General features: G+C 49.8%; 1 protein-coding gene across 2 annotated transcripts in view; it reads right to left on the reverse strand.

Annotated features, from left to right (window-relative positions):
• The window catches only part of TERF2 (telomeric repeat binding factor 2), a 578,117-nt gene that overhangs the window by 528,344 nt on the left and 23,927 nt on the right, over positions 1-25,846 (reverse strand). For both annotated transcript variants that reach the window (XM_078668354.1, XM_078668355.1), the window contains exon 2: positions 19,941-20,036. In XM_078668354.1, coding sequence (XP_078524480.1) covers positions 19,941-20,036 — 96 coding nt within the window. The remainder of the gene's footprint in view (positions 1-19,940; positions 20,037-25,846) is intronic.

Genomic DNA, 25,846 nt, shown 5'->3' on the forward strand with positions numbered 1-25,846 from the left:
TCCAGTCCTTGCAAGAAACTTGTAGCATCCTGGGAATCGTGGACCCAAGCAGCAGCAAAGGAGAAATCAATGGCACCGGAATGGACGCTCAAGGGAAAACAGTGCGAGGCCCGATCTAGCCACTATAAAGAAAGAACATAAGGCGGTCCTAGAGTTGCTCTCAGGGGAACAACGAGGAGAAGCTGCAGCACAAGACCCCTGGACAAACTTTACGACTTCATGAAGGGGTCGGTCGGGTGGCGGACAGGGTGGTCGGGAAAGGGGGGGGAGGGGGAAGAGACTCATGGGCCACCAAACAACCTCAATTTCTCCATCTTCCAGGGACTTGTGGACTCGACCCGCAAGTCGGCAGACTTCTAATGAATGTTTTAACTTTTAAGTCCTGTTTGTTTCAACTTCGGGGGGGCAGCACTCACTTTCAAGGGGAAGGAGGAATGCAGCAGGCATATACAGGGAGGATACTTGGTTCAAAGGGACAGCAGGAGACTAGGACCACTAGAGATGCATGGGACCAACTAGACAACCTATCCCACAGAAGTTATGGCACCGCAGGTCATTAAGGTACTCTCGCTAAATGTCAAGGGCCTCAATAATCCCATCAAGAGGAGGACGATGCTTTCCTTCCTCGAAAACACGGAGGCAGATATTGGTCTCCTCCAGGAGACTCATTCATTGAGAAAGGACTGGCCCCGCCTGAAGGCACGTGCATTCCCACATCAATTTTTCTCATTCACCTCCGACAAAAAAGCAGGTGTGGCTATGCTGAAAGCACAACGGTTCAAAGGGAAGGTGAGGCCCAAGGTAGCGGAGGTTAAAGGTAGATTCCTGGTGCACTCTGTTCATATTGGAGGGCACAACTTAGTAGTGGAATCCCTATATGCTCCTAACTCAGGCCAGGAACGGTTCCTTCAGACAGTAGTCTCAGAGGTGTGGACCACGCCGGATCGCATGACACATCTTGGTGGGGGGGTGCAGGGGGGCTGAATCTTGTTTTTGATACTAATAATAATGTAGATCTGGTTCTAGGACTGATCAGGCGGGGCACTGTCTATGGGAGGATGCAGGTAGCTACAAGAAATAGGGTCATTGGATCTCTGGAGAGAAGCTCACCCACAATCTACCTAATACACATTCTACTCACATGCCCACAAAACTTATGCCCGACTTGATTACCTACTTGGGACCAGGGAGGTTCATCATATCGTGAGGGCCATTGAAAAAAGAACCGGCAGCGTTGACAGATCATGACACAGTGATCCTCACACTGTAGGTTCCACCTTATAAGCACCAATATGGAAACTGGCGTCTTAGGGAGATCTTGCTTTACAAGCCTGCAGTAGTACAACAGCTTACGGTTAAAATATCAACTATCGCGAGCAGAATGACGCCCATGAAATCGCGATCGCCACACTCTGGGAGGCTTTGAAGGCCGTGGTTCGAGGGGAACTTGTAGCAATATCAGCTGCTGATAACAGAGCACATAGGGAGAAACTAGACCAATTGACAGCCCAAGTCAAGGAACTGGAATTAATACATAGCCGCAGGAATCCCAGAATCTGGCGTCAACTACACACAGCACGGGCCCAATTACCAGGTCTAGATACTAAAAGGGCAGAATACGCGGCCCTCCGCCCTAAACACTCCTTCTACATAGAAGGAACAAGCAAAGGCGACTGCTAGCCAATAAGATGAGGGCCCAAAGACAGCAGACAAACGTTCAATCCCTGAAGTCCCCAGAGTGAGGAGAGATAGTGAGTGATGAACAAATAGCGAATGAGTTTTGGAATTATTACACAAAATTAGAAGAGAGCCAGGAGCTAGCAATGCAGCACATAGACACTTATTTGAAAGGGACAAACACCTCAGGCTTAGATGACACTCAAGCGACTTTGCTAGATGCCCCCATCAGGGTCGAGGAGATTATGTCTGCCATTGAAATACTTGGGCCCAGATGGTTTCCCGGCCAGCTTTTATAAAACATTTTGTCAGGTCCTGGCTCCCATTCTTACAAGACTGTTTAAGTCATTTGAGGGATCTGGCTCGATCCCATCGACAATGCTGGCCATCCTGATCAGGCAGAATTTATATAGGGTAAGCAGAGTAGTGACAACATGAAACGCATTATACACCTCATTGACAAGGTGGAGGACTACACGAGCCTGGAATCCCTTCTCTTGACAGTCGATGCTGAAAAACATTCAACAGGGTGCACTGCCAATACGTGGAGCAGACTTTGGCCCATTTCGGAAAAGGCGACCACTCCCACACTTGGGTGGAGAGCTGTTACAGCTCCCCCATGGCCACGGTTAGAGTTAATGGTGTCTCGTCTCTTCCCTTTCTTATATGTAGAGGTACCAGGCAGGGGTGTGCCTTGTCACCCGTTATTTACTCTTTACATAGAACCCCTAGCACAGCGGATTAGAGATAACCCAAACATTGAAGGCATTCCCTTTGGAGGTGAGAGACATACAGTTAGCCTATACACAGATGATATATTGACCTGCCTAAGCAATCCTGATACCTCTCTTCCAGCTTTTCTTGAGGAATTATCAGTTTTCGGGCTAGCATCCGGACTCCGGATAAATGTTGAGAAATCCCATGCTATGGCTCTATCACTCACGCATGAGCACCACTCTGTGCTGAAAGACAGCTGTCCATTGTGTTGGGTGAAGGATTCCCTCCCATACTTGGGGATTCAGCTCGCCCCTAAGTAGCTCAAACATAGCGACAAAGTATAACACACTCCTATGGCGAATTTAAAGGCCATAACCTCCCCCTTTTGGGACAAATCGCAGCTATTAAAATGTCCGTATTACCGAAGATTCTATACCTTTTCCAGACAATTCTGGGTTAACCTCCCCCAGAGATGCTACCTACGCTGCAGGGAGAGCTTCACAGGTTTGTGTGGCTTGGGGCGAGGCCTCGCATGAGAAAGAGCTTGTGCTATCTTGGGCCAGGTTGGGGGGGGGGGGGGGGGGAGTATCCCGGACTTGAAGAGATATTTCCAGGCAGCTCAGAGAGGTAACTAGTAGAATGGAATAGGGAGGAGTCTGAAAAGTATTGGTTATTTCAGGACAGAGCGAATGCACAGCTGCCCCTTTGGAAGGTCCCGTTTCTTAAAAGAGCGGACAGGCCGCCGAGCCTCATTGGCTCTCCTATCACCAACACGGTGGGGAGACGTGGGGGGCTCACTACTTTCCCATCCCCCATGACACCGCTGTTTGAGAATGGCGATTTTACCCCGGGGTACTTTGGGGGAGGGGGGGGGGGGAATTTGTGGATTGGCATCGACAACAAGCCGGGTTGCGGGCCACATGTTTGATGAGACGGGAACCCTCACCATCACGCAAATGCGTCAAGAATACAATCTGCCGGAATCAGAACGACTCTGGTACCTCCTTACAAAGTATGAGAAATGGCTAGTCACCAAGACTACAGATAGACGGCTGATCTCAGAACTCTATGTCTTATTGCGCCATCCCACCCCCACACAGCCTACAATCAATGTAGGTGTGCAAAGGATCTAGGAAGATAACTATCACCTGAAGAATGAGGGGAGGTATACTTCAGAGCCCGACACAATGCACGGAACACAGCTAGCATGGAGACGGCCACTAACATAGCAACACTCTGGTACTTGACTCCGGTACACCTTAATAAAAGTAACCCAGAGTGAAGCCCTGACTTTTGGCGGGGATGCGGTCAGCCAGGCACGCTTCTACACATACTATGGGAATGTCCGAGGATTGCAGCATACTGGACGAAATAGACACACATTTTGACACTCAGATCCCCCGGTTTCTGGCCTTTACAGTCTTGGGCTTACCCAATCCATTGACCATCCCACTTAAATCTCGTGGAGGTAGGGAGATAGGGCTAGCACTTGGAGCAGCGTTCCAGAACATTCTTACACACTGGCGGGCAGCTATTACTCCTACACATCTTGGCTGGCTCCACAGGATATGGTACATACTAGGGATAGAAAGTATGTCCGCCACCCTCACCACATCTAAGGCATCGTTCTGCGAAATATGGCAACCATTTCTCAGTCTCCTGGTCACTGAATTCAGAGAGTTTACCTGTCCCAAATACCTGCGCATCCTCCAACTTTCTGAGGAGGAGTAGCACAAGTAGAACTACACCTCCCTAAAACAATAAGGTCAAATGTCTTCGCACTGAGTACTGGAGGAGGGTGGGAAAGGAGGATGGGAGGGCTAGTGTTTTGTTTCTTTGTTATTTCAATTATTATGTTAAAATAACAGGTAACATCCACATATTAAGTTAAGAGACAACTGCGATGGAGACTGGCATACACTATATAGATGCTGGACACAATTGTTTAATTGCTGTATCCCTTTGTCTTAATTGCCTGTAAATAAAAAGATTTAAACCATAAACTGTGGGTGTAGGTATCTTGAGGTAAAGCTTAGGCATTTTGCGTTATCTGGGATGGCAAAGAGGTCAATGGTGGCAGAAGTACCAGTGGAGGACTTGGGTATGGACTTCCTATTTATGGACTTAATGATGCATCCTGCTTTACACATCCACAAATTTGTTGTCCATCCCTTGTAGGTGCTACACTAAAAAGATGCATCCTGTTGCAGACTGTCCAGTTCCAGATCTCCTTAGCTAGTGCAGACAGCGGGGAACTGGGAACCCCCCTATGTTTGTATGTAATAGATGTCCGTTATGTTGTTTGCCTATCGAGGACAACTTTGCCATACACAAGCTTGTAGAAAGCTTTGAGGGCTAGTTGGATAATCATCAGCTCAAGCTATTTGGTGCATCAACCCTGGTAGTGAGGTGTCCTTGCACAGTCATGTTGCCAAGGATGTGCGCACCACGCAGTGAGTGATGCATTATTGGCAATGGCCACTTATGGATGGAGGGTCCAAGAAAGCCTTGATGAGCAACAGGTTGTTGCTGTTCCACCATTGCAGAAAGAACAGAGCAGTGTCCTTAATCAACACTCTATCTTACCACTGACCCTCCGCGTGTAACCATTACTCGCAAGACACTGTTTGAGCGAGTCTAATCTGCTTTGCAACACAATTGCTATGCAGGATGCCATCCTGCATAGAACAATTGATGGACAGAATGAAGAACAATATCTTACATTCACCCCAGTACAGTGATCTGGGACTAAATCCATCGTTTTTGTGCTCACCATACCATTCCAATTTGGACCCAGTCATATGCAAATCAGTCTTGACCCTGCACCCAATGGGAACAGTCCAGCCTGAACTGCCAGGCCAGGTGCTCCCTGGACTGGAAACAAGCATCCTAGGACAGGTTTCGGGCTTTCAACCCTCATCAGCCAGGTTAGCTTGACTCCAGTGGCATGGAGAGCACGGGACCCACGTCTAGGCATACCCATCCCACTCAGGTGACAAATGCAAAAAGAACAATTGATGGACCGAATGCGGAACAATGTCTTACATTCACCCCAGTACAGAGATTTGGGCCTAAATCCATCGTTTTTTGCTCACCATGCCATTCCACTTTGGACCCAGCCATATGCAAATCAGTCTTGACCCTCACCCCTTTTGCAGATGTCGCCCTAAGTGGGAAGGGTGGCCCCGTGCTCACTGCACCACTAGATTCAAATTAGCCTGACTGATGAAGCGTGATGTCCTGAAACCGGTCCCAGGATGCTTGTTTCCGGTCCAGGGAGGACCTGGCTTGGTAGGTCGGGCTGGACTGTTCCCACAAGGAACAGGGTCAAGACCGATTTGCATACGGCTGGGTCTAAACTGGGGAGGTGTGGTGAGCAAACAAATGATGAATTTAACCCAGAACCTTGTGACTGGGGGTGAATGTTTGCATTGTCCAGCATTCCGTCCATCAATTGTTTCTTTTGTATATGTCGCTCTAAGTGGGAAGGGTATGCCCAGACGTTGGTCCTGTGCTCACTGCACCACTGGATTCAAGTTAGCCGGGCTGATGAAGGTGTATACCCTGAAACCGGTCCCAGGATGCTTGTTTCCGGTACAGGGAGGACCTGGATGGCAGTTCGGGCTGGACTGGTCCCACAAGGAACAGGGTCAAGACTGATTTGCATATGGCTGGGTCCAAACTGTGGGGGTGTGGTGAGCAAAAAATGATAGATTTAACCCAGATCCTTTTGACTGGGGGTGAATGTTTGCATTGTACAGCATTCCCTCATCAATTGTTTCTTTTGCATATGTCGCTCTAAGTGGGAAGGGTATGCCCAGACGTTGGTCCTGTGCTCACTGCACCACTGGATTCAAGTTAGCCGGGCTGATGAAGGTGTATACCCTGAAACCAGTCCCAGGATGCTTGTTTCCGGTCCAGGGAGGACCTGGATGGCAGTTTGGGCTGGACTGGTCCCACAAGGAACAGGGTCAAGACTGATTTGCATATGGCTGGGTCCAAACTGGAGTGGTGTGGTGAGCAAAAGAATGATGGATTTAACGCAGATCCTTGTGACTGGGGGTGAATGTTTGCATTGTCCAGCATTCCGTCCATCAATTGTTTCTTTTGCATATGTCGCCCTAAGTGGGAAGGGTATGCCCAGACGTTGGTCCTGTGCTCACCGCACCACTGGATTCAAGTTAGCCGGGCTGATGAAGGTGTATACCCTGAAACCAGTCCCAGGATGCTTGTTTCCGGTCCAGGGAGGACCTGGCTTGGTAGGTCGGGCTGGACTGGTCCCACAAGGAACAGGGTCAAGACTGATTTGCATATGGCTGGGTCCAAACTGGGGTAGTGTGGTGAGCAAAAGAAGGATGGATTTAACCCAGATCCTTGTGACTGGGGGTGAATGTTTGCATTGTCCAGCATTCCGTACACCAATTGTTTCCTTATCATACCAGGAGCTTCATTACAATAAGTGTAGAAGTGTACTGAAAATGAAGCTAGGAAGGGCTATTTCTGTTGCGGCTAAAAGTGGAATTTCTTTGCATTTATGGTGAACCCTAAGCTGTGGAGTAGAGTTAGAAGCACCTGAGTGTGTGCTAGGCACTGTTGACAGCTGCTGTTCTTGATCAGCCAGTCATCATGGTACAAGAAGACATGGATGACAAGGATACCCGCCTTGTGTAGATGAGCAGACGCCACAGCTAAAAACCCTTGGAGTGTGATAGACCTGTGAATAGGTAGTATGTCCACTTACCATAAATTGAATGCACTGCTTGCTGGGGACTCATGTAAGGTCTGTAGTTGACTCGGCAAGGTTTGCATTTGGCCAGAAGATGTGGTTTTGTGTCTGTCCCTGGATCGCAGTCTATGAGGAGTGCCCCCCGGAATGGCAGACTACAAGGCACCAATAAACTTCACAATCTTTGTGTCCTTTTATATTTGTTTCAGCATCTCACCCACTTGGAATCTAATGAGATGGTCCCTTTCAAACGGAATGCTGAGAAGGTGTTGTTGGACCTCTGAATGGAACCCAGAGACATGAAGCCATGCATGACGACTGTACAGGATACTGGCATTTATGATGCAGGAAGCGGCAGAGTAAAGTGTACATTGGATGTTCGCATTAAAATTAACCTTTCTTTCGAGCTCATCCCTCTCCAATTGTAGTTCTCAGGGGGGTGCTTTATCAATGCCCCAATCTCCTCCCAACGAAACTGGACGTATCTCAATAGCAAGCCAAGTTATTGGCAATGTGTCACTGGGTGGTTGCACCAACTGCCGAACGCTTGCCAGTGATGTGGATGTGCTTGCTCTCCTCATCTTAGAGGTGGGTCCCTATAGCCTGAACTGAGCCCCACTTTCATGCTGGGTGTATCACTGGGTAATCTGGTACAACCTGGCAGTGGATTTAGAGGGTCATTGGGAGTACTTCAAGGTTTCTTGCAATGAAAGGCAAAGCAGCACTCGAACGAGGTCTGCTGTGGTCGGGTAGAGGCAGAACTTACAAGCGCGGTGCTCGTCTGCCCATGGGTACTTCACATTTCTCCTTGAACAAAATTGGAAGGGTGTGTGTTCCATGAGCCTATTCCTGTCTGCATTCTAAGGGGCAAGCTCCGCAAAGATCAAAAAAGACTCGGCGAAGTTAAAGACTGAGGCACCAACAGGCAGGGCACTGAAGAAAAGCGATCATGAACCAAGCGTTGAGGAGTAGAGTGGTGCTCCCACTGGATGAACCCTCAAATTGAGTGAGATGTCGGTTCCGAAAAGTGGAACAGTTATTTCCCAAAACCGGCAAGGAACACATTGATCTAAGAGCAATCGCACAGCATGCCCAAACCACATTGAGAAAAAAAATCCAGTATCCATGTGCATTGTGGACTAAGGGAGAAGTCACAGTGACTCAAAGCATCTTCAATGAAAAGCAAGTTGTAATGTCCAAGCCCAACACTAGATGACAGGAGTATGAAGAGCAAGTGTGTTTAAACCCATTTATGGTGCGAACACGTGATTATGCCCATATGAAGTAAGCTACAAGATTGCTGTCAACAGCTGAATACATTTGAAGTCTTTAATACTAAAAACACATGCAGAGGCAAACATAATAATGCAATGCAAAATGCAACTGTGCTTTGATTTGTCTATGCAACAGCTGAAGGGGTCCTTCAACAACAGATGGGTTAAATCAACTCCCTATACTCCCCATACTCACACAAATAGTTTGGAGATCTCTCATTGGCACTAATGCACTAATAAAGCCAAACACAAAAAGACAAAAATGCAAGTAATTTTCAAGGCTTCAAAAGCAAAAGTAAAAAGGGCCTGTTGGTTGGCCTGAGCGCCAAAGCACTAACAGTAAGGACCTCACTAAGAGTTTCTGGTGTATCCAAAAGCTGCCCACACTCAGATTATGAGATTTGTGAAATGTTCACACACTCTGTTTTACCAGAACATGTTACTCTAGGTATACCCTTTAGGTATTTGTGTGGGTAAAAGCTGAAAATAATGGGGTGAAAGAGCAGATTCAATGTGTACTAAACGGCAACTGTGCGTTATTTTCCATTACGATCTTATATGAGTCTATTTCGAAATTTGGTAGTCAAATTCCTATGGGGCGATACAACATCGGTTCCGGTCACACTCGGAGGTACCGACGGACAGAGCGGGGCCTCTCTATCCGAGCCGTTGCCGGGTGAGGTGAGGCTTGACTCCCACACAGTGCTGGGAAAGGATTGAACTCTGCATGGTTGTTTTACCAGAGACGGTAGGGTGGCTGACCTAGCCACATGACTTAACTTACCATCACAACCATGCCATATAGTTTGTTTTGTTTTCTTAATTAATTTTTCTATATAGAGAACACAATAGATGTTGCAGTAGCCGATTTTACAGCTTGGCCCTGACGAATGCCTCTAAAACTACACATGAAAGGCAGAAACATGTTGGCCTAATTCCTAGATGCTTACCTGACAGTGATATTGTCACACTGTTGCCACATCTGTTTTAATCTGACGTCCAGGGAGATACCAATAAAAATATTTTTTCTACCTTGACCGCCATTTTAACCACGCACTTTTCTCTTGAGCACTGCACCCTATCAGTACCACTCGCAGTGAGGACTCATCTTCTTTCAGCACGGGAACTGTTGGTACCAAGCAAGTACATTGGAGCTTGGCCATATGAGCACCTGCTGATAAGGTCCTAGATGACGAGGTTCCGCCAAATGGGTGGGCTGATAGGACTCTTTCATCACTGATGGACCCTCACCGTTAGTTGTGATAGTAGTGTGTGTCAATTTCTCGTGGTCACTTCTCCTTCATTTAACAGACCTCCTAGTTTCTTCTTTGTTGTTACTGCGATACAACATGCTACATGAACTGATTCCAACTTTGTTGAGAATCTGGATTGGACAACTCTGTGGTCTAGCCTCTCATATCTTGGAATAGATGTTTAATGTCCAGAAATCTGCCCACATTAACTGAACGATCATCATTCAATATACATAACATTACTAGAGATCCCTGGCAATAGCAGAGATCACAAGACTAAGTACTTACTGAACGCCTAAAAAAAGAGAGATACGGGCCTGGCATCCAAAAAGAGAGAAACCAAAGACTCACTCACTACACTGATCTGGCATGGTATGGCTAGGTTACACAACTGACATAACCAACATCCAGCATCACCAGGCTGAGGTCAAAAATTATTCTCCAAGCACATGATGGAAACTGAATACAAGGATGTGGGGGAGCTCACCAAGTTGCAATCGTAAAGCAAAACCTCAAGGGATGTAACCAAAAACAAAGTATTTGTATTAATGTACATAGCCAAGTATAGTTTTCAGCTCCATTTATGGAAAAAATGTGAAACTGCTATTGATAAATTTAAATTTAAAGACAATCGTATCCATGTCCTGGTGCACAAAACTACAGGACTAACCACACCAATAAAACATATTTCACCTACCCAGAATGTTTTAAATGTGTTATAGTTTGGCTTATATAAAATAAAATAAGAACAAATACAGCATACCTCTCTTCTCCACTCATCTACTGTCATGCATCTAAACTCCCCTTCAACTCAACTGTTTGAAAACACATGCGGATTTGTTTTCCTACCAGCTTGCTGGTTGTTCATACTTTAACCAGCTTAACCCATTGCAATCTGGTATTGCCCAACTTCACTTCACAGAGATTACGCTAATAACTGCAACTTCCAAACCGCTACCAACCACAATCATCTCTCTTCCATTGTTACCCTCTTCAATCTCACTAGTGTATGTAACACTGTGACCAAGTATGCTATCACAGCACTTGAAAGATTCTCAACTCCTCTCTCTTAACAGTCATTCTGTTTCCAGGCTTCTACATAATGGACACCCAGCCTACAACTGCATCAGTGATTCCCTGGACATGATTGGGCGCTATCGTTTTCACATCTACACCACCTCTCCTTTGTTGGCATTTCCTCTCACTTACACAAGCCACAAATGCTCTTCTCCTACACAGTGGCTCTCAGCAGTACTGCACTGCATACCCCCTTCTCTAAAATCCATATCATTTACTCATCTGCATTGTCTATTTTTAGGGACAAGTACTGTGTCACTTCTTTCCATTTGAAGGCTTGTCATCGCTCCGGTCTTCTGGAACCTTTGTGGGCAAATTACACCTAGCACGGGGCGTGGCTTAGCGAGCCATCATGGCGGCCATGTGCTAGGCAAGCTCCGTCCAGGCCAACACACATCCTGCAATTATTCTGACTCTCCTTCCAACCCCTGTGAGCTCCTGGCAGTGATTTTCGAGCACTAACTAGCTGCAGTTTCTGCCTGGTGAGGCACCCGAAACAGCTGAAACAGGGTGTCTGGACCACGCACGAGGAGCGGCCCAGTGCTCAGCGGAGGAGCCGGGGCGTGGAGTTTGGCGTGCCCAGTGGGGGTGAAACGCTGCGCGTGAAGCCTGATCCAGCCAGCTGGTGCTGCATGCGTCTTTGGGAGCCCCCTCCGAGCGGCTGAGGATGAGGGCGGACATCGGGGGCATATCGGCCCTTGGAGGCTTGGTTCAACTGCCAGAGACTGGCTGTGAGAGACAATCACTAGGGCTGAACTGGGCCGGCCCAGTGAGGAGTGGCGGGCTGGGCTGAAAGTTGTGGCCTGCACTGCGGGATCCTGGTGGTCGGCGCTGTAGCCGATGGTGTGGGCAGCGGTGACGCGCGGGTCTTTGGGAGCCCCCGCCAAGCAGCTGAGGGCAGACATCGGGGGGCATATCGGCCCTCGGAGGCTTGGTAACACCGTCGGAGACTGGCTGTGAGAGACAAGCACGACGGCTGAACTGGGCCGGCCCGTTGAGGAGTAGTGGACCGGGCTGAAAGTTGTGGCCCGAGCTGCGGGATACTGGTAGTCGGCGCTGTAGCCGATGGTGTGGGCAGCGGTGACGGGGATATCAGAGGCGAGTGTGGCCACGTTTCCTCCTGCGGGGCTCCACCGTAGGCCCCACCCGGGGACCGGCAGCACGATTGGGCCGCGGGGGGAGACTGTGGGGGAATGTACCTGGAGCCCTTCCTTTCGCCAGTGCCCTATTCTCACCCCCCCCCCGACCCCCCCTCTCAAGACACCTATTGACGCGGTGGCCTGGCTTGTGGCCTCACCGGTGGATCTGGAGGTCCACTAGGGGCTCCCTAGTGGTGAGGTGCAACGGCCTTGCGATAGGCCGGCATCACGCAGCCCCATCGTTGATAGAGCGGGCTTTAATGCGGAGGCACAACGGCCAGGGCGGGCCGTGCAGGTGAGGAGGGCTGCAGAGGGGCTGGCACAGCAATTCCTGGCTGCACATCTGGAACACTCTGGCATTTCTTGGCGGTGGATGCCCCGGGAGAGGGAGGGCCCCTGGTATGGAGGTACAGGGTCCTGCTGAGTCCTATTTCCCCTCCCCCCCCAGTTTGAGATAAGCGGCGCAGTCGGGCCGCTGGGGTGGAGAGTAAGGAATTCGGGATACCCGCACCGATGGTTGGCCGGACCGCCGGGCCCAGGGACGTTGGTCGTGGTGGGGCCACGCTGCTGGGGTGTGCTTGCAGAGGAGAGGGGCCCTCCCTATCGCCCAACAGTGTGACTGCGTCGGCGGCTGGTCAGACCGCGCACACCTTGTAGGGGGCCCGCTGCCGGACGTGGGCTCCTGGAGTGACTTGCTGGCCCTGGATGGGGGACGTTTCCCCTCCGGAGTTGGATCAGGGTCGGAGTTGGTTGGAGTGTATCTGCGCTGAGGGAGTCGCTGCGCCAACACCGGGTTTGGCCCTGCCCGAATCAGAGAGGAGACCACTGCAAGCTGCCATGACGAGGGACAAGGTGGCGGTGGCTCGACTAAGCAGGGCCCATTGACAAGTTCACTGGTGCTACTGGGGGCCAGCAGGAGGCCATTTCAGACAACGCAGCCCTGATGGCGGCGATTACCCAATCCCAGGACATGCTGGATGCCAAGATCGGGGCGGTGGGCTCGGACGTCATGCTACTGCAACAGGACCTGCGGAATGCAGTGGCCCGTATCACTGAAACGGAGACCCGCATCTCAGGAGTAGAAGATGACGTAGCGGCTTTGAAGCAAAAAGGTGGCGAGCATGGAGAATATTCAAAAGGGCCTGGTGCTCCGGGTCGAAGATGCAGAAGGACGGGCCCGGCAGAATAACCTACGCTTTGTCGGATTTCCGGAGGGATGCGAAAATGGCAATATGGAACAATTCCTTACCCAATGGCTCGAAAGCTGGCTCACTCCGGAGCCTATGTCCCGGTGCTTCGTGGTGGAGCGGGCCCATAGAATGCTTATCCAGAAGCCCCCGTGGAGGCCCGCCCACGGCCTGTGATTGCAAAACTCTTAAACTATCTTGATTGCGATGCCATACTGAACCAGGCCCGGGCCAAAGAACCGCTACTCTATGAAAAAACACGTATCCCGATATTTCCGGACTACACGCGTCTGGTACAACAACAGCGCCAGTCGTTCATGGCGGCGAAGGCCCGCCTTAGGGATCTCAAGCTCCCATACGCTCTTCTGTTCCCGGCTCGCCTGCGGGTGGTATACCGCTCCCGCACCCACTTCTTTGACACCCCAGAGGAGGTATTTAAATGAACAGATGAAACGGTTCGGGTACGGGTGCACACGCCGCCTGGGCGGGAGTCGGAATCTTCATCGAGCGAAGTGCCGTTAAAGGGACCCAGAGGACAGCGGCGGAGGGGCGATAGGAGATCCCGATCGCGGCGGCGCTCTATGTCCTGCGGGGCCTCCTCCTGCGGGGGTCCTGCTCCTGGACAACAGACATTGGACCCTTAATCTCTGTTATCACTATGGTGCCGTGGTGTTCTTTTAGCTGAATCTGGTGCATGTTTTGTTCTATATTTGGCGGGGCTCTCGATGTGGGCTACATCCCCACCTGTCTGGTATTAGTTGGGGATATGACCGGAAGACATGTGCTGTAAGTTGGGGATTCATGGGCTGGATTGGCCCTCGTCCCCCCGTTGGGGACGGGGAGCCAATCCTGCCGCGACAGATACTTCAGCTTTCTTGAGGTATAGGGTGGGGGGGTTTGTTTTAAGGTACGAGTCGCACTTTCACGAAGGGTCCATTACACTATACACGCGCACTTTCGCGGCTCCCCGTCTGCTATATGGCTATGCCCGCTCACTAATCACTGGTCGGACTGATAGGGGTCAGGTGTCCCTTTGGACCCTCCGCATTGTCAGTTGGAATGTGCGCGGGGTCCTGGCCAAAATCAAACGCGGGCTATACTTTGTCAGGCGAAGAGGGCCGGAGCAGACATCCTCTTGTTGCAGGAAACCCATCTCATGGATACGAAGGCCCTATGTCTACAGCGATATGGGTTCCAGCAAATTGTTCATGCCGGGTTCACAAAAGGATTGAGGGGGTGGCAATTCTGGTACATCGCAGAGTCCCATACATACATGCGAAACAGTGGGCTGACACGCAGGGGTGCTATTTGTTCATCCGAGGTATGATTGGAGAGGACCCCCTGATACTAGGTTGCGTATATGCCCCCCTCCCTTACAGTGGCCGCTGGTGGAGAAGATACTTACCTTATGGGCCGACATGCCAGATGTGCCATTCATGGTAGGCGGGGATTGGAACGACGTAATGGATGTAGTCAAGGACAGGAGCAGGGCAGGGGGGGCTGGCAGGTGGACAACCCACGAAACTGCACCCTATGACAAGGGGTCTTGACTGGGTAGATGCGTGGCGGCACCTACATGGGGACAAACGAGAGTACACATATCTTTCGGCGGTCAATAAGTCCTTGTCCAGACTCGATAACATTTTCGTTCCCCAAATGGTGGCTGGTAGAGTGGCGTCGGCTGAGATTCTCCCCCGTGGTCTTTCGGATCACTCCCCGATATCGGTTGTGCTTCGGATGGGCAGGGGGCGACAGTCATTAGGTTGGCGTCTCTAGGTGTGGCACCTGCAGAGTGAGGAGTATGGGAAGCACATGAGCGAGGCGATCGCGAATTATTTCACCATCTTTGAGGGAACGGTCTCTAGTGCCGGGACATTATGGGAGGCTCTAAAGCCTACCCTGCGAGGGGAGGACATAGCCTAGTGCGTGGCGGCCCATAGGAAACGCAGGGAAGACCAGGTACGGGCGGAAGCAGAGGTAGAGGTGCTTGAGCGCCAGAGCCGGGACGCAGGTGAGGGGCAGGCGGTGAGACGACTGCTACTACAACAGCAGTCTTATGCTGCTCTCCTGATGGACGAGGCCCGACAAGTTTGGCTAGCGACGCGGAGCAGAATATGTCAATGGGGGGACAAGTCCGGCAAGATGCTCCACCGGCTTTGCCAGGGCACTTTCCATGCCCAGGCCCTCCCGGGTGTCTTGGATGAGGCGAGGAAGCCAATTACGGACCCTGGGGCCATAGCAGAGAGTTTTGCTGCATATTATGCAGATTTATATGCCCCTCGGGAGTGCTTACCGGAGACTACCGTAGACAAATTCATAGCGGATCTGCCACCTAAGGCGGTATCGGATGAGGTACGTAATCGGCTGGAGCTCCCTCTGACTGATGAGGAGCTGGGCGCGGCCCTGGGTGAGCTCAACTCTGGGAAGGCACCTGGCCCCTGTGGGTTCCCAAGTGAGTTCTTCAAAAGGTACAACTTATAGCTGGCCCCTTACTATTGGGCTGCCTTGGAGGAGGCCAGGGAGGAGGGCCGTCTACCCCCCGGACTGTAGGCACGCGGAAGTGGTGGTGTTCCATAAGCCCGGACGACCCCGGAGCAACACGCCTCCTATCGTCCTATCTCCCTCCTAAAAGTGGGGGCTAAAGTCCTGGCCAAAGCATTGGCTAACCGCCTCCTGCCTCACATGGCGACACTAGTACACCCGGACCAGGCCGGATTTATGCCCCAGAGGGCGACTAGGCACAACATAAGGTGGGCACATGTAGCGATGGCGGTGGCCCGACAGACAGGGGAACCGGCGGCGCTCCCCCTGGCAGACATGGACAGGGCGTTTGATTCCCTAAGTTCAGTGTATTTGTTCGCACTGCTGTGCAGATTTAATTTAGGCCCATATTTCATATCATATTTGTTACTCCTATATACAGATCTGACGGCGTCGGTACAGGTGGCCGGGGCGGTCTCTTCTAGCTTCTCCATCGGCGGGGCACCAGACAGGTCGCCATATTTATTCGCCCTAGCCATGGAGCCGTTGGCGGCGTGGGTGCGTATCGACGCACAGATCAGAGGTTTTGAGTGGACTCCGCGTCTGTCGGACAGGATCGCACTATAATCGGATGATGTCCTTTTTTTCCTCTCAGCCTTGGACAGAACAGGGCCACGGCTCCTGCGGATCATGCAGATCTTCGGGGAAACGTCTGGGCTCTATACGAACCCACGCAAATCCACGCTGTGGGTTCTGGGGGATCGGGTGAAGGTAGGTACATGGGCGTCCTCGATTCAGGTAGGGGGCCTTAGATACCTGGGGGTGTTTCTGTCGGATGTGCCGGCCATCTCCTGGGAGCGGAACCAGGTACCGACATGGGAACGAGTCCGGGCAGATATCAAAATCTGGTCGCGCATGCCTTTGACACTCTATGGTAGATCTGCTATATTTAAGATGGTAGCGCTTCCCCGGTTACTATACCAGCTACAGAATCACCCATACCCGATCCCCCCCAAATGGTTCTGGCTGGTGAATTATGTGCTTGGGCAGTTCCTGTGGGAAGGGGGTGCAGTGTGGGTGGCGCTACGCACATGTTTTCTCTCCACCTATTGCGGAGGACTTGCGACGTCGGACATTCTCTCGTATTATCAGGCCTCGCATTTATTGGTCCTCAATGAGTGGTGGTATGATGACAGGGGGGACCCGGCATATGTATTGGAGCGTTGACCCATGGGGTCCCATACACTACAGACTATTCTTTACTCAGCGCCGTTGCGGGGCCCGTTGCCACCAGCCACGTGGGTTGTGTTTCAAATTTGGAGGTAGGCGTTGCCGCGCATGGGATGGTGGAATACCCTGACCCAAGAAACCCCCCTATGGCATAAGGGGCGTTTGCCTGACCTGGCGGCTCTGCAGGGCTTCCAGGGCTAGGATGCTATAGGCATCTCAACCCTAGGTGATGTTATGAGGGGTACAACACTTAAGTCCTTTAGAGATTTGCAGGTGGAATTTAGCATGCCCGATCCCAGTTCTATCAGTATCTTCAATTCCTTCATGTGCTGTCCCCCAGCCTAGAGGGCCTGGAATCCCTACCTGACTTTAGCCCACTGGAGGCGAAGTTCTTCATGGGAGATTTAGAGTCAAAGAAGATATCCCGGATTTATCAGTCCTTAGTTACTCACTGCTGCCGCACACTTCAGAGGCTTCAGGAGGGGGATTGGAGGGAGGCCCTTGCGGCCCCCAGGGGAACAGCTATAGCAATGCGTCTCTGCCTCATTCAATTTAAGTTCCTACACAGGGTCTACTTTACTCTGGGTTGACTGTGGCGGGCGGGACTAATTGCTTCCCCGGAATGTCTTCGCTGTGGCCGGGAGGAGTGCACATTTATGCATACCGTCCGGCAGTGTCTATCCCTAGACCGATTTTGGAGGGGGGTGTTCTCCTGCATATCGGACGTGTTGGGGTGGGTGCTCCCGCGTGCGCCACAGTTCGCCCTGCTTCACGTCATGGAGGGCATACGGGGCAATGTATATAAAAGACATCTGATGCAGCTGGGCCTCACACTGGCGAAACGCAATATTGCTAAGACGTGGAGGGATCCCCGGGCTCCCTCGGTAGCAGCATGGAAAAATGGGCTAGACTTTTGTATGGGGCTAGAACAGCCAATCTTTGTCGCCAGGGGATGCCCACGTAAGCATTATAAAATATGGAAACATTGGGCGGACTATCGCGGTTGGTGGTTGGAGCCTCCAGTGGTGGTGGAAGATCCTCCCTTGGGGTAACTGCTGGGGCGTATGGGCTAGTTCTAGCGTGGGGCGGGGGGGTATGGGAGTGTGTGTGTTTCTGCTATTTTCTTTTCTGTACTATTGTAACGAGGTGGGGGCGCCTACCTCACGTGATTGGTGGAACCCTCACCCTGCTGACCAACCATCGACTCCTTCTTTTCAGTCAGGACGATGGGACGAAGGACGAAGCGATCCGGAAGACGACCACAACAGCGGCTCCTTTATCTGGGCGTTCTCAGTAGACGAGGTGGACACTCCCCCAAAGGACGTCAGAGCGACGGGATTGGAGAAAAGCAGGGAAGTCCTGTTCGTTGGGTGTGCTAGCACCTCGGAGGAGGAGGAGAGACAGGCGGAAGCAATAGGAACGGAGGACGGAGGCGACATCGAGGAGAACGTGGAGAAAGCCAGCCCGGAGGAATATCACGGAGGAGACGAAGAGACGGAAGTCGGAGAGAAGCCAGGAGGCCAACGACCCTGTGGACCGCCGTGCCACGCTCCCGAGGGAGGAGTGTGGCTGTCACAGGTACGGCGGCGTTGGGCGGCTTGGCTGGGGAGGCAAAGCAAAAACGTGTAGATAGTGCAAATAGACCCTGTTCGTTCCTACCCTGTGTTTTGTTCCCGTCCCATCCACTCTCCCATTCCCACCCCTTTTCCTTCCTTTTCTTCCCCACCTCACAAGCACGCCAAGCACTGTAAAATAAAGAGGCACGATACACTGGGTTTCCCTCACATACCCCGGACCCCCTGGTGCAACCCCATTGTGGACTGGACCCTAACGGCTCCCTTTCTGTTGGTTTCTTTCATGCACCCGAGACTGAGGCAGCGGAGAGAACACCTGATACCGGAGATACCGGGGAGACCAACCATTCTACACCCGAGTAAAGGAAAGAGAAAACCATCGCCACGGACCCTAGCGTGTTCGCCCGAGAGAGACTGACGTTTAGAAACAAAAAGACGTTTATGTCTAAACCTGCCAGAGCCATAAAAATAAAGCCATCCTTAACCCCATTGCTTGGTGTCACGGTCGTCCCTTCTACCACGCCCACAACTATACACCATAGTCACGGAATGGACTTTAAGGATGTTGTGCGACTCGGGGGGAGGGTGTTGGAGGAGAGAGCTGGGGAGGGTCTTGCTATTCTAATTGACACTTATAGTCATGTGTCTTAGTTGTCTGCCAAAAAAAAGAAAAAGTTGATTGCCTTTTTGCTGCTGTAATGTCTGATACTGCAGTTGTCTCTGGGGTACAGAGTCCTGCAACATATGTGAAATTTGACAATAAAATAAGTTTTAAAAAAAAATTACCCCTAGCACACAATTGGAATTATTATTTTTCAATGACATCATTGATGCTCAAGCATCTAAAACAGTCCTAAATTCAGACATACATCAATTTCAAGATTGCCAAATCTCTACCACATAAACTGACCATGTGTAAGATATATTACTGCACTTCAAAGGTTTGCTTATGAGACTCCTGCAGTACTCTAGACTCCCTCGACAAAATACTAAATTTCACCATGAGGACAATCGAGAGGCACTACCAACATCATTCCACCTTCATCAAGCACAAAGGCACTCTGTCAAACACAAATGTCTAATGAAAACTACTCCCCCTTGAGTTCAAACCAATGAATTATCATACAGTCAGTCTGAGTTATATTGGCATATTACACCCTGGCTTGCTCTTTACACTCAACTCACATCACTCTATTTGGAGATTTCAAGATATTCCGTGCTACCTCAAGGTCATTAAACTACTTCCATGGAGTGGCCTCCTCAGTCAAGTCTGAACTGCCTTTCGTCATTCCAGAACTTATAAGCGTCCCTAGGTCCACAGCTTAACTGGTCAATTTCTCCATAATTTAGGAATATATTGGCATATTGTACGTAATTAGTAACCTGCTTGTGTACTGGCATAAGTATGTATTTTTTATGCATTTGTCTTTGTTATTACTAACTGTTTTTTACTGAATTCCTATCATTCTTCATCAGATTTGTCTAAATCTAAATCAAATCAATACATACTCAAACTACTTTAAATAAACACATGAATAACAAGAAAATACACTATATGTATCACCTTTATGCTTACCAATGTATGTAAACTGGCATATGACTCACCTGGGTTTTCTCCTTCTTCAACTCTGGAGAGACACTGCATTATTCGCATCTGCTTAGAGACTTGTGGCAAGGAGTCACAAGGGCGTTCAATAACAGCTGGCAAAAAAATGGAATCATACAAAAATATAAATGTACTCATCAGATAAAAATGAATAGGTAGGGATACAATTTAACGTCCTGAATGGAATCTGGCTACAGACTGCCCACTTATTTCCACAGTTCCGTTTTCACTGGACAGTAATCTTGAATTAATCACATCTAACAGATGAATCATTATTTCAGAGTGCACAATCTTCCAATGTTCACACAAACAGACACCCTCAAATGGGCCTCCAAATTCTGAAATAAAGCAATCCCACCTGAATCTCTTCCAAAATGGGAATTCACATCAGATCAACCATTTCTCACCTTCCGGATAAGGCTGATTGTATATTTTAAGTCAGAGCAGAGAACATGAACTCTACTGTGAAACCACCGTACTCACAGCTTTAATGTGGCTAATAGGCAACATGCAGAGAATTACCAAACCCTCAAATATAAAACTGTCAGTCCTTGTGGAACAATATGTTCTCATTCAAAATGTAATAGGCCTCTAGGACTCCCACTTCCCTGCAGAAATATGCCCATTCTTGCAAGCCATCTGTTTCAGTTATCTCATTTACCAGATGTGAGGAAGTTCTTGTGGAATGCTCAACCCTCAGTTGAGGTGTAAAGGGGAAGGGCACTGCAGTGATGTTTCAAGAAAATGGAAAAGTAGGAATGGAAGGAAAAAGCGTCTATTAGTGGAAACTTGGAACAGCAAATTATTTTCACTATGCAGTGCGATCTCTTATGATGGTCCCAATGGGTTGCGACCTGTTAAACGTCTCGCAGACCTAGTGCTTACATTGTAAAATAATGAGAGCTGGTGTTCAAAGCTCTGCTCTGAAGCCCTGCAGCTCAAATGTAGCACTGCACAGTCCCTGGGAGAATCATACACATTCCAGCTCTCACATTTTCTGGCAGTCGGGTTAGACCAATGTACATCATCCTTGTATTCTGAGCTCTATGTTCCCTTGAATTAGACTCTGCTGAAGCTCGGGCCTGGCTCGCTTTGTAGGGTGGATACAGTTGACTGTGTCCTCAACTGAGGGAACATAACTTGGCCCATCAGCAATCCGTCTGGTCTTAGAAGAAGAGGCACAGGGGTGGTGGTATGGGCACCCATAAGGAAGAGGGGATTGTGTTTTGATGTTCAAGTTTTTCAGATGTATGTTCAAGTTTTTCAGATGTATGTTCAAGTTTGGTCTGATGTTCAAGTGATTTGCTTGGGAGGGGTAGGCACAGTAGTGAGTGGGATTGTTATGTATTGCTTTGCAGAGAATAGGGGGCAGGGCTATGAAGCAGGAATGCAGGAAGCTAACTCTGTATATGGTACACCTCTAAGTGGTTATACCGTGCACAGAGTCCAGAGATTCCCCAGAAGTGTACAGGGCTCAATGTAGACCCAAGGTGCGCCATTTGTGGTACTGTGGGCGAGCATCGTTAGTCCTAACTTACAGGAGTGCAAGACATTTGTTATACACCCATTAATAAATAAATGACAACTCAAAAAGGAGATCCACACCAATTTGAGAAAAACAAGCTTCTTTCAAGATTTATTTTAAAACCCAAGATATTCGCAAAAAGGGAATTACGTTTTTCAGGAAAAATACTTTATACTTAAAGTGGACACTTAGTGCAATTTTCGAGCTTTGCAATGTTCACCTATAGGATGAAAATAAGAATGCTGTTTTTGCAAGTAAGTACTCGATTTACAGATCCAGTTTTCAGGGTCTTTGGTCAACACCAGTCAGGGTTCAAATTAGTTCCAAGAGTGCACCACCAGCAGCACAGGGGCGGCCAAGTGTAGAAGTCAAATTTGAGGTCGGGAGATGGGTGTACTTGAAGTTGTGCTGCTCACAGGTGAGTAAAGCAGTGTCAGGGTCAATCTCCTGGAGTTAAGGTATGTAAAGTGGGGAGGGGGACAAGGCAGAACCAAACTAACACCCTCAGCGGCTTAGGGGCAGCCACTTGCAAAGTGCCAACACAGTGTCTGGAGCCCAATGTAATTCAATGGGGTGGGGGAAATCGGTTTGGCCAGGTGCTTGCCAGAAAACTGCACAAAGAAATCCAACGGCTACCCAGGTAAGTTCCGATGCTCGAAGACGTAGGGACATTGTTGGTCATGCTCCCAAAAGCCCAGGGGCCCCGGAGCAGGGATGTCCTTTGGCGATGGGAACAGCTTACCGGGAAGGTCGCGGTCATGTGGAGTCTTCGGATTCAGGATGCAGGCATCAAGGTAGAGTCTGGCAGAAAAGGGGGCGCAATAGTGGTACAGACAACGGCAGCCTATAAAAAAGAGTGCCTGAGGTTGCTGTCTGATCGATGGAATTATACCATTCTACCCCTAGACCCGACTGAATCAATCAGGATCACCATCGGGGGCATGATAGAAGAAGCCTTGGCACATAACTGGTTGTCAAAAAAGGAGGCTGAGTTCTTAGTTCAGAAAACACCAAGAACACCCTACTTTTACTGCATCCCCAAAATTCATAAGAGTCTGGAAAACCCACCTGGTAGACCGATTGTCTCGGGGATAGGCTCCATCCTGGAACCTTTGTCAAAATTCTCAGATGCTTTTCTGCGCCCCTTGGTACAAGGGACCGATACCTATCTCAAAGACACCAAATCGGTTCTGCAACTTTTACAAGACCTCAACTTTGATCAAAACAGCCAACTATTGCTAAGTCTGGACGTGGAAAGCCTGTACACTAGCCTCCCTCATGATGAAACCATATCTATAATTGAGGAGGTTTTGTACAGTGCTAACTGGAAGTACCAGACCCCACGTGGTGTTGTAATGGAATGCATCACTTTGGCACTAACGAAAAACTTTTTTGAGTTCGATGGGACCCTCTACCTCCAGAGCCACGGCACGAGCATGGGCAGTACATTCGCGCCGAGCCTAGCGGGACTGTACGTCCACCACTTGGAAAGCACAAAAATCTTACACACCAGCAACCCATATAGACAACACATCACTACCTGGAGAAGGTACATCGATGATGTGCTTGTGATTTGGCAGGATGACCATCAAACGGTATCACAGTTCATGGAATGGCTGAACTTGCAGAATCGTTTTTTAAAATTCACCCATACAGTTTCTAATGAGACACTGGTGTTCCTTGATCTGAATATTTTCCACGAGGAAGGAAAATTACATACCACCACACACTTTAAACCAACCGCAAGGAACTGCCTCCTCCGATATGACAGCTTCCATCCGCGTCATTTACGGACAAATTTACCTTATGGACAATTTCTGCGATTAAGGCGGAACTGCACCCAGATCAAGGATTATAAGGCACAAGCACAAGACTTGAACAAGCATTGAAAATGCAATAGGTCTCGCAATAGAAGAGTTTAACCTTTTTCGTTTTGCTAATGGATGAGTGGCGTTGCGTGGATGAGTGGCGTTGCGTGGATGAGTGGCGTTGCGTGGATGAGTGGCGTTGCGTGGATGAGTGGCGTTGCGTGGATGAGTGGATGTGGTGGATGTGGCAGTGGATGTGGTGGATGTGGCAGTGGATGTGGTGGATGTGGCAGTGGATGTGGTGGATGTGGCAGTGGATGTGGTGGATGTGGCAGTGGATGTGGTGGATGTGGTGGTGGTGGGTGCGGTGGTGGTGGATGCGGTGGTGGTGGATGTGGTGGTGGATGTGGTGGTGGATGTGGTGGTGGTGGGTGTGGTGGGTGTGGTGGTGGGTGTGGTGGGTGTGGTGGTGGATGCGGTGGTGGATGCGGTGGTGGATGCGGTGGATGTGGTGGTGGTGGATGTGGTGGTGGTGGATGTGTTGGTGGATGTGTTGGTGGATGTGGTGGTGGATGCGGTGGATGTGGTGGATGTGGCGGTAAATGTGGTGGTGGTGGATGTGGCGGTGGATGTGGATGTCGTGGTGGTGGATGTGGTGGATGTGGTGGATGCGGTGGTGGTGGATGTGGTGGTGATGGTGGATGTGGTGGTGGTGGATGTGGTGGTGGTGGATGTGGATGTGGTGGATGTGGATGTGGTGGTGGATGTGGTGGTGGATGTGGATGTGGTGGTGGATGTGGTGGTGGATGTGGATGTGGCGGTGGATGTGGCGGTGATGCGGTGGTGGATGCGGTGGTGGTGGATGCAAAACAAAATGTAACACAAGCAACAGCGCATGCTCGATGCCAGGCAAGACCTAAAAAAGACTGAATATGTCAACAATGCATCTCGAGATTCATACAGAACTACCTAATGTACTTCACCAGATACAAGGAAACAATTAACTGCTACTTCGGGCAAATCTCCAACAAGATAAATGACTTCACTAAGCTCAATGAGAACAGAAGAGCTGCATCTTTCTTGGAGGAGGACCATTTCTGCTGAAAAGACAGTAGTGAACACGTGACACCATTGGCGAGACAGCGAGTCGAGTAAAGTATGCTGCAATGCATTTGGCAGTACTTGTAAACCAACAGGTTATTTAAGTAAAGCATTTCTGAATTAAAGCACAGAGTGAGAATGAGAGGGACCAGCGAGAGAGAGGATAATGTGAGGAAGAAAAATATACAGAATATGAGAGAGCAAAAGAAATGAGAATGAGAGAGGGAACACGATATGGCAATGAAAGAAAAGAGAACTGGAGCAAGAGAGTAATTTAGAATGAAAGAAACTATAAAGAATGAATGAGAACAAAGAGTGAAAGAAATCGCAGGACAGAGGGAGGAAGGCAGGGGAGGGGGGAGGAGAAATGCGACACGGCGGGCAGGGGAGGGGGCGGGGCGGGGAGAGGGTGTGAAAGCAGCAGGGGCCTGGAGTGCGGCTGAGGGAACTGAAGAAATGCGACACGGCAGGCAGGGGAGGGGGCGGAGCGGGGGTGTGGGAGGAGTGCGCCTGAGGGAAAATACGTGCAAGGCAGGCCGCTGGAAGTTTTTCTCTTTAATTTGGCCTCCTAATAGCCCTTAAAGTGCTTGCCTGGGTCATGAACACGCAGGGAACCTTTGAACGAGAACATCAAAGGGGCGCCGCGAAAGTGACGCTTCCAAAGGTGCAGGACCTCTTCCGTAAAGAGCTGCTCCTTTTATGAAACCATGCCCACACTTGCAGGGAATTGTCAACCTTATACGGAGTCTCAGTAGAGAGGCCAAGGAAGGTGTGAGCATCGTATCTAAATCAATTTCTCATGCAACGAGGGGGATCGCTCCGAGTCTATGTTAGGTGATTAGGGGGGCGAGGAGGCGGTGAATGTGGTAAGCCATTGGGGGAAGGGCCGCGCTGGTATGCCGAACAAAACAGAAGCGGACGGCTACCACATTTATGCAAGGACGGGGTGGGAATGTAATGAGCTCAGCATTGCAGCATGTCTGAGCCCTTGGAGTGGCGCAGACTGCTGTTAAAACAAGCATTTAACACCAGCGTTCCGTAACGTGAATCAGGATTTAGTGTGTACTTTTATAGCACTTATGGGACACAATGGGCGCTTCAAAAGGTGGTAGCAGGTGGTAGCAGGAAGATGTTTCCAGACGTGAACTGCAAATCATTTTTCTTTTGATAAAACTTCAGAATGTTGTGTCTGACCCAGCTGACGGACACACTCCCCTTGGCAAGTGAAAGCATTAGGTGGCGGGAGGGAGTGCTTTCAGTCGATGAGGAGCTCACATACCTAGTTAGTGTTAGGTCAGGGCGGAGCTAGCGCGCAACCATGATTCTACCCCTCCTTGTTAAATGCAACAAAAAGTATATCATAACAAATCAGATAGGCATTATGGGGAAAAGGCACACGTGGTACACAAAGCGATACTGTATCACATACAAACTGGTAGCTCGCTGTGAAAGCCAGTTTTACACCAGTAGC

Source organism: Lissotriton helveticus, chromosome 12, assembly GCF_964261635.1.
Source record: "Lissotriton helveticus chromosome 12, aLisHel1.1, whole genome shotgun sequence".
NCBI lineage: Eukaryota > Metazoa > Chordata > Amphibia > Caudata > Salamandridae > Lissotriton > Lissotriton helveticus.